The 10,000-nt window shown below is 48.1% G+C and overlaps 1 protein-coding gene across 1 annotated transcript in view; it reads right to left on the reverse strand.

The window, feature by feature from the left end:
* The window catches only part of LOC113820592 (uncharacterized), a 31,055-nt gene that overhangs the window by 1,100 nt on the left and 19,955 nt on the right, over positions 1-10,000 (reverse strand). The window contains exon 2 of the mRNA XM_027372935.2: positions 1-2,121. This exon is cut by the window's left edge and continues 1,100 nt beyond it. Within this exon, the coding sequence (XP_027228736.2) occupies positions 16-2,121 (2,106 nt within the window). The 3' untranslated portion in view covers positions 1-15. The remainder of the gene's footprint in view (positions 2,122-10,000) is intronic.

Consider the following 10,000-nt stretch of genomic DNA (forward strand, 5'->3'; position numbering starts at 1 on the left):
GACGTCACATCCTGCTTAGTTCCAGATCGGGCGCCAGTCGTCAGGATTGCCGTACCACTCGCGGTCCTCCGGAGAGAGAGGCGCCGACTGGGAGGTCCGCGACCTCAGCCTGGACGCGGCCTCGACCAAGTTGAATTCGGGGTCGCTCGTGTTGGCTGGAGGTTTGTCGTTGCCGCGGTCGAGGTCGTCCTCCTTGCTGTTGGCAAGGACGAGCACCCCGGCCACTTCGCGGCCCTCGAGGTCTTCGGGCAAGGGGAACCGGTTGCCGTCCACGACGACCGGCACGAACTTATCCGAGTCCTTGTCGTTGACTTCCACGACGCCTGCGAAGCGCCCCTCCTTGTAGACGCTGAGCCCCGAGAGCAAGGCCTCCACCGTGTTGTTGTCCTCGTCGAGCAGACGGTGAACGCGAATGTCCACGCCGTCCTGGTGCCTCGGGGCTCTCACCTTCGTCTCTGAGAGGCGGCTTTCGGATCCGTAGACAGCGGCGAGGGCGTCGCGGGCGTTCTGATCCAGGAAGCTGGTTCCGAGGGCGTCGTCCAGGTCGATCACCTGAATCTCAGCGTTGTCCAGCACGCCGGAGTCCAGAAGCTGAGAGCGGACGTCGAACGGGAGTTCTTCCGGAAGGTCGTGGAGGATGGCCGGCTGAGCGCCGTCCAGGTTCAGGGCGGCGATGTCGTCGATGTTGTCCCCGGGGGAATACTCGATGAAGTACACCTCCACGGGCTCCTCCTGCAGGGCGAAGAGCTCGGGGTCGATGATGGGCGGGGGCGGAGGGGGGGCGGGCTCGCCGTCCTCGAACACGATCTCGATGATCGGGTCGTCGTAGCCCAGCTGCGAGCTGATGTCAAGGGCGTCCAGAGCGCCGGCTATGGTCCTCGGGCTCTCGTAGGACTCGCTTGGCGTCTGGATGGGGAGCGAGGGGGCGATGGGAGCGGGCGGCAGGACGTCGATCGGCGCGGGAGAGTGCGTGTCCCCAAAGGCGGCGCCACCTCCGAGGCCACCTCCGATGCCGGCGCCGAGGCCACCTCCGATGCCGGCGCCGAGGCCACCTCCGATGCCAGCGCCAGGGCCGACCCCAATGCCAGCGCCGACGCCCGAGGAGCCAGCCGGGAGGTCGTACAGAGGAGGAGGAGGAGCGGGAGCCACGGGGATGGGCTGCGAAGGCTGGAAGCCGTCGAGATAGGAGGAGGACGAGGAGCCATGCTCGGCCATGGGGGGAGGGAAGGACGGAGGGGCCCGGTAGCTGTTGCTGGGCTCAGCATGGGGCGCGGGGGCGGGGTGGGGTACGGGATGGGGGGCTGGGGCAGGGGGGACCACCGGGACTGGGGGCTGTGGATGAGGGTGGCTGGGAGCAGGGGGCACGACGGGTCCGGAGTGGATGACTGGGCCGGATGTGATCAGGTCCCCGCCGTGGCCGCCGCCGACGATCGCCGGGATGGAGTGCGAGCTGTAGGTGTCGGAGGGCGGGGGCGGAGGGGCGCTGTAGGAGTCGCCGGCGTGCACCACGTCGGTGTGCTTCACGGGGCCGAAGCCGTGAGGGATGTCGTGGCCGCCTCCGTGTCCACCGCCGTGTCCACCGCCGTGTCCGCCTCCGTGTCCACCTCCGTGTCCACCGCCGTGTCCGCCTTCGTGTCCGCCTCCGTGTCCACCGCCGAAGCCACCGCCGAAGCCACCGCCTCCTCCATGTCCGAATCCACCTCCTCCGTGACCCTTGCCTCCGCCGTGTACAAATCCACCACCGCCATGACCTTTGCCTCCAACGAATCCACCGCCGAGACCTTTGCCTCCTACGAATCCACCGCCGCCGCCGCCGCCGTGTCCGAATCCACCACCACCACCACCGTGACCGAATCCGCCACCACCACCGTGTCCGAAACCGCCGCCGCCGCCTCCGTAGGGTGGAGGCGGAGGGCCGTACGTGGGAGTGGGCGGAGGAGGTGGCGGATGGTAGATGGGCTGAGGCTGAGGAAGAGCCACGTACACCGGTCGCGGAGGTCTCGCGGGCTCCTCCTCTCCCTTCCACAGCTTCGTGAGTCCGGAGAACCACTTGCCGATGGTTCGCTTGGTCCTCGTCGCCTCCGCCGGCTGGGATGCCGCGAGGGCCAGCGCCACCAACACCTGCAACGGAAGGGAAAACGGGCTGGTTAGAAGGGGGTACCTGAACGAGCGGCAAAGTAGTTGTTACAAGGAAAGGGAAAATGGTTTGTTCTGAAATAAGGAAAGGGAAAACGGCCTCGTTAGAAGGGGATATCTGAACGAGCGGCGAAGTAGTTACAGAAAAAGGGAAAACGGATTGTTCTGGAAGGGATATCTGAACGAACGGAAATAAGGAAAGGGATAACGGGCTGGTCAGGAGGGGATATCTGAACGAACGGTGAGTTAGTAGTCATACGAAAAGAAAGAAAGAAAGTAAAAAAAAAAAAAAAAAAAACAGGCTAGGGAGAAGGGAACAACTAACTGAAAGACCAGTGAAGTAAATAGTTACAAAGAGAAGGGAAAACGGGCAAGGGAGAAGAGAGTGCCTGAAAGACCAATGAAGTAGTAGTCATAAGGAAAAGGAAAAAAAGTTTGTTCTGAAGAGGATATCTGAACGAACGGAAATAAGGAGAAGGGAAAACGGGCTGGTGAGAAGAGTTTAACTGAATTAGGAGCCACAGGGAAAGGGAAACCGGGCTAGGGAGAATGGGGTATGTGAACGAGCAACGAAGAAGGATTCGCACGAAAAAAAGGTGATGTTTGAGCGAGAGTAGAGAAAGTGGAAGATACGAAACGAGAAGAAAAAAGGGGACTAATAAAAAGAGGAACATCTGGCCGAAAAGTGAAGAAGAAGAAGATAAAGAAGAATAAGAAGAGGATAAACAAGAATAAGAAGAAGAGGATAAAGAAGAAGAAGAAGAAGAAGAGGATAAAGAAGAAGAAGAAGAAGAAGAGGATAAATAATAATAATAATAAGAAGAAGAAAAAGAGAAAATAGAAAAAGTGAGGGTGAACTGGGAACGAAGAAAGAGGAGAGAAAAAAAGGACGGTGAGAAATGGAGGCTGAAAAGAAGAAAGAAAAGGAGAGAAGCATTGCAAGTCACTGAAGGTTGTTGTCAGTGAAAAGATTCAATGATTTCAAGTTGTGTTTTAGTTAATCACTTATATGTTTTTTTGTCCCTTTTTAACATTTTAAAAACTTTCTATGGCAGTAATTGTCTATATTTCATTAGCGAAAAATATAAAAGAAAACTAAATAAAACAGTAGCACCAGGAAATGATATGTACTTACAGATATACAGACATACAGACACACACAAGCACACACAGACCCCCCCCCCCCCACACGCACACACAGACCCCCCGCCCCCACACACACACACGGACCCACACAGACCCCCCCCCCCCCAAACACACAGACCCCCCCCCCCCAACACACAGACCCCCCTCCCCCCCACACACATAACCACAACTAAACATACACATATTCATAAACATGCCCTCCCCTTTCTTAACACACATACCAGAATCGAGCTGAATACAACAAAACGTACAGGAAAATAACAGAAGTTCAAATAATGACGTGTGGATTCCCTTAGAAAACGAGCCACGTCCTCTGCACCCTAAGCAAATACCAGCCCTGCCAGACGTGCCCTGAAGCGGCCCTTTCGAATGATCACTCGAGGAGGCACTGAGTCATCTTGGAAAATCCGGGATGGCTCAAGTGTGGATTTCGGTATTTTTTATTTTATTTTTTTTAAATTTTCTTTCTATTCTTTTCTTATTTTATTTCGTTTCTTTTTTTATTTTCTTTCGTCTCTTTTCTTATTTTCTTTCTCTTTCATCTCTTTCTATTTTCTTTCTCTTTCATCTCTTTCGTATTTTCTTTCGTCTCTTTCTTATTTTCTTTCTCTTTCTTATTTTCTTTCGTCTCTTTCTGATTTGCTTTCTCCTCTTTCTTATTTGCTTTCTCCTCTTTCTTATTTTCTTTCTCCACTTTCTTGTGGAATTCTTTTCTCTTGGGGGAAAAATGACGAGGAGGACGGGAGATAAGGAGAGGTGATAATGTGTTGGTGGAAGAAGAAAGAAAGAAGAGAGAGGTAGAAGAAAATGAAAAAAAATAAAGTCGAGAAGGACGGACGGGGAAATGTGGACATAGCAATGATAATTATGGTACAGACATAGAAAAAAAAAGAAAAAAAGAAGAAGAACAAGAGAAAACAAAACTAAACAACTCCCCCCAAAGAAAAGAGAAAAAACAAAGAAAATAAAAACTAGATACCCCCCAAAAGGAGAGAAACAACCAGACCAGAAAAAAACAAGAACGCTCTTGGGTTTAGAAGAAAAAAAAAAGAGAAAGAGAGAGAGAGAAAGAGAGAGAGAGAGAGAGAGAGAGGGAGAGAGAGAGAGAGAGAGAGAGAGAGAGAGAGAGAGAGAGAGAGAGAGAGAGAGAGAGAGAGAGAGAGAGAGAGAGAGAGAGAGACAGAGACAGAGAGAGAGGAAAAAAAAAAAAAAAAACAAGGCCACCAGCAGCTATTATTAGAGAGCCGCAGACAACAGCCACAGAACTGGTTGAAGGAGAAAGTCGGCCGCTGCTGCTGCTGCTGCCTGGTGACCGACCTGCCCGAGATAAGAAAATTTTGCGTCCGTCGAAAGTTGAAGTTGCAGGGCATGGTCAGATGAGGGCGTGGAGGGGTAGGGGGGAAGGGGAGGGGAAGTGGGGGGTAGGGGAGTAGCAGGTGGCTTGCAGGACGGGGGGGGGGGGGTTGCAAGGAGGGTGTGGTGTAGGAGGGGGAGAGAGGGAGAGAAGGGAGGGGGTGAGGAAGGGAGGGAGAGAAGGGAGGGGGTGAGGAAGGGAGGGAGAGAAGGGAGGGGGTGAGGAAGGGAGGGAGAGAAGGGAGGGTGTGAGGAAGTTACGGGAGGGTGTGGTGTACAGAGGGAGGGAGAGAGGGAGGGGGTGAGGAAGTTGCAGGAGGGGGGGGGTGTTGCAAAGGAGGCGTGGCTTAGAGAGAGAGAGGGAGTTGCACGTGGGTATAGAAGAATTAGGAATGCAAGGAGGAAGAAGAGGAGAATATTGCAAGAAAAGCGTGGTGCAGGGCGGAGGACAGATCAAATTGCCGGACATTGAAGAAGGAGGAACGAATAAATTGCAAATAACGAAAGAAGAAGGGATGTTGCAGAAGAGAGGAGATGAAGGGAGGAAGGAGGAAGGGCAAGAAGGTGTGGTGGAGGGAGTGGCATCGTGGAGGGAGTGCGTAGGAGTAGGAGTGGCGGGTGGGGGGGGGTGAGGGGGGGGGTGTAAGAGCACGTGTACCATTGCCGCGAGCGAAGTTTGGTCAGGAAAGGAATGTTATTGAAGGGAAACGAGGAAAAAATATATATCTAAAAAACAGAAGTAATAACGCTAATGATGATAAAAGTCACAGTAGTGATAAAAGCGGAAGAAGAAAGTAAGAGAGAAAGAAAAGAGAGGGAGAGAGAGAAATAGGAGAAAAGTAGGAAAAAGCAAAGATAAAAGAAACGTCGAGGGGATACAGGCATAACGAAACTTTTAAAACGTTTAAAAATTAGAGAGAAAGTAAACATGAAAATAAACACGAAAGATAGTAATCAGAGAGTATTTAAAAAATCACAAAAGAGGAAAACGAGACACGAATTTCTGGCGGGAAAAAAACATAATACATTCTTAAAGTGAAACAAAACAAAACAAAACAAAACAAAGAACCAACCATAGACACGGAATGAAAATAAAGCCAGGAAGAAAATTAACGACCCCTCCTCCTCCTCCCCCCCAAAAAAAAAGAGAAAAGTTAATAGCGAGGAAAAGTAAACCAGAAAACCCGAGCAGTTTTTTTTTATTTCGTTTTTTTCTCACCCGCCATTCTGAGAAAGGCATCAGTACCCGGATGGTCACTTTCTTCGCGGGTTTTTCGAAAGGTCAGACGGAATACATTAAGCTGCCTATGGCGGGGTGGGGGTGGGGTAGGGGGGGGGGGCAGGAGGGGGAATTTGGTAAGGAAGGAAAGTGGGGTGGTGGGAGTGATAGGGGAAAAGGAGGTGAGATTGGTAGGGGAAGGGGGTGAGATTGGTAGGGGAAGGGAGTGAGATTGGTAGGGGAAGGGGGTGAGCTTGGTAAGGGAATGGGGTGAGATTGGTAGCGGAAAGGGGGTGAGTTTGGTGGAGGAAAAGGGGTGAGATTGGTAGGGGAAAAGGGGTGAGATTGGTAGGGGAAAAGGGGTGAGATTGGTAGCGGAAGGGGGTGAGATTGGTAGGGAAAGCGGTAGGGGAGTTAGGTAATCGAAAGAGGTAGGGAAACGAGGCGAATCGAGTATGGGAAAATATGTAGTACTTTGATAGGGGAAGGGGGTGATTTTGGTAGGGCAGGGGAAGGTGAGGGGGATTATCGTAGGGAGGGTTGAGGAGGTGGAACTTAGTGAGGGGGAGGGGAGGGGGTAACACAGGTAGGGGGAAGGGTGAGAGACTTAGGTAAGGGGGAGGGGTGAGAGAGGCTTAGGTAGGGGGAATGGGGGGGTGAGGGAATTTCGTAGAGGGGGGGGGGGGGGAAGGGAAGGGAGAAATGGGCGCGCTAGGAAGGGGGAAAAAAGTGTTCCACTCAGATGCTTTTAAATCCTGATTCACTTTCTCTCTTATTTTTTTCCGCATTCCACTATGGAATGTTCCTCTCCCTCTCGGCCCTTTCGCTGTCTCTCTTCCTCTCTTTCGCTCTCGTTTTTGCTCCCTCTCTCTCTCTCTCTTTTGTTCCGCTGTTCCTCTTTTTCTCTCTTCCTCTTTTTCATTCTTCCTCTCTACGTCTCTTTTACTCTTGCTCTCTCTTTCATACTCTCTTTCACTCTAGCTCTCTTTCTATCTATGTATCTATCTTTATCTCTCTTTCTCTCTCTCTCTCTCTATCTTCATCTCTCACCCTCTCTCTTCCTCTCTTCCTCTCTCTCTCTCTTCCTCTCTTTCTCTCTCTCTCTCTCTCTCTCTCTCTCTCTCTCTCTCTCTCTCTTCCTCTCTTTCACTCTCTCTCTCTCTCTCTCCATGCCGCTTTCTCTCTCGCCATGAAAGGTTTCTCAACAAGTATGTATGCTGCCCATGTGCTTGGTCCTACCTGGCTTCTGATTAGCCACGAAAGGTGACGAAGACATAAACAAACACAGTGGATGATAACAGACAATGGATGACGTAGTATAAATGAAAATTATTTCCGATACTTGGTGCGTGAAAGAAGATAAATTGAAAATTGATGCATGGAAGAAGATAAATTGTACAGAGGAGACAAGATTGAGACGTTTTCGATGCAAGATAATCTTCAAAGACGTGAGAGACGACAAATAAATAAGCGGTTGAAGGTGGATGAGGTGATTGGAGACAAATTTCAAGCACAATTGGCAACATTTTCAAGATAGCATTCGAAACAAACCAAGAAAAATAAAAGAGAAAAAAAAAATCAATAACCTATAAGCAAAATGAATAAAAAACAATAACCATGAGAAAATAAATGAAATAATGAAAAACAATATAGAAATAATAAGAAAATAATAGGGAAGGAGAGAAAAAAACGCATATTCGAACGCACGAGCTTCCCGCGAAAATGGCGGACGCGGGAAAGAGACAATCGCTTTATCCTCACGACCCCTTCCCTCGTAATGGCTCATCATCCATCATTACGCTCTTTGTGACTGACGTCTCCTCCTCATGACCTTAATGCCCACGCAGTCACCGTCACCCTCCGTCAGAAGGAATGGCAAAGAGATGAATAGGAAATGAGTTATCCATCTCAATGGCCTCCGTGCAAGAAGGGCTTCGCCAATAGACGTCGCTGTTCCTTTTAATACTTCGTTATTGGCATTTGCAATCACGATGATGGCGAGGGAGAAAATGCACGCTGATTGGCAGTCGGTAATTATGTGCACAATGGTCTTGGTCATGAAGCTGAGTCGAGTGACATACCGTGACAAGATCTGAACTGTTGTAATTAACCTGTGAAACTGAGACAATAATCATTATATTTATAATAATGCTAATAACACAAGAATGTATATTTTTTTCCCTTTTTTTCTCGACAATGGCTAATATCTATCTATGTCCAACACAATAACTTTCTCCATTACGAAGCAGAATCATTAAGATCAATTATTATTTTTTTAATTAATTCATTATATTTATTTTCAAATCATAAGGGAATTATATTTAATTCATTATATTTATTTTAAAATCATAAGGGATTGGAAACCGAAACGGAAATTAAACACATACCAACAAGAATTTACAAACTCATGCGCGTTCGTAAGATATCTTGCAATGGAAACAAAATATCATTTATTTTGTATAATCAACATCATGGCCACAGATTCAATCACAAAACAAAACCTTCTTTACCTGCATTAACTTTGCTGCCACACACACACACACACACACACACACACACACACATTCTCTCTCTCTCTCTTTCCTTCTCTCTCACTCTCTCTCACACACACACTCTCTCTGTCACTTTCCTTCTCTCTCTCTCTCTCTCTCACACACATACACACACACACTCTCTTTCTCTTTCTCTCTCTTTCCTTCTCTCTCTCTCTCTCACACACACACGCACTCACACACACGCACACACACTCACTGTCATCATACACAAACACACATACTGTCATCACACACACACACACTGTCATCACACACACACACACGCACACACTGGCATCACACACACACACACTGTCATCACACACACACACACACACACTGTCATCACACACACACACACTGTCATCACACACACACACACACACGCACACACTGTCATCACACACACACACACACTATCATCACACACACACACACACACACACGCACACATTGTCATCACACACACACACACACTGTCATCACACACACACACACACACACTGTCATCACACACACACACTGTCATCACACACACACACACACACACTGTCATCACACGCACACGCAACACCTCCATGTATTCCTCTGATGAGCTTCACCGCAAGACCACTTTCTTCCCGGCCTCCGAAAGAGAAAAGCGAAAGATAAATGGAGAAAGATGTTTGCAAAGAAAGCAAGAAGGGATAAATGAATTCAAAAACCGCCACCTCACGAAGGCGGCGATGCGTGAACGGCAGAAAGAAAAACGGAGGTTCGTTCCTTTAGCTTTTCTTGAGAGAGATTGGCGTTCTTTTAGGTTTTACGGGATTCTTTTCTATTCTTTTTTTTTACTTTGGTGGTTTCTTTGTCCGATAAATCGTATATCATCTTTGATCTGTTTTTGTGCTATACAAGTTTTTTTTCTTCTTCTTTGATACAAGAAAAAGATCTTATACTTTCTCTTCGACAAAAAAAATAAAATTATAGCTAAATCGCACTTTTTTCTGTAGCAGAGAAACTATGGCGGCTTTTTTAACACTCAATATAAAAAAAGAAAACTTATCGATATTGATTTCTCTTCTTATCCGGAGACTGTAGGAATATATTCGACTCTTAATATCTCATTTTCTCGTAATTTCTTCCATCCGGCAACCATTTTCTCTCGATTAGTGTTCTTGCCAATCTTGTCTCGCTTATCTCTATTTACAGCTTTCGTTTAAAGTTTCCTGATTCTTCCATCGATATAGTGAGAAAAATACGATAAAGAGAGAGAGAGAGAGAAGAAAAGAGAAGACAAGAGACGAGAGAGAGAGAGAGGGGAAAAGAGAAGAGAAGTGAAGAGAGAGAGAGAGAAGATAGAGAGAAAAAAAAGAGAGAGAGAGAGAAAAAGAGAGAGAGAGAAGAGAAGAGAAGAGAATAGAGAGCTGAGAGAGAAAGAAAGAGATGGACATCCAGACAAATAGAGATACAATCAATACCCCCCAAACAAAAAAAGAAAACTCATATAAAATCCACAAAAGATAAGAAAAGAAATAAGAGAGAGAAAAAAACAAAACACAATCGACAGAACCCGTGAGTAGAATCTAATCCCTTAATCGCGAATCCCACGAACACATGTAAACAGAATCCG

Source organism: Penaeus vannamei, chromosome 24, assembly GCF_042767895.1.
Source record: "Penaeus vannamei isolate JL-2024 chromosome 24, ASM4276789v1, whole genome shotgun sequence".
NCBI lineage: Eukaryota > Metazoa > Arthropoda > Malacostraca > Decapoda > Penaeidae > Penaeus > Penaeus vannamei.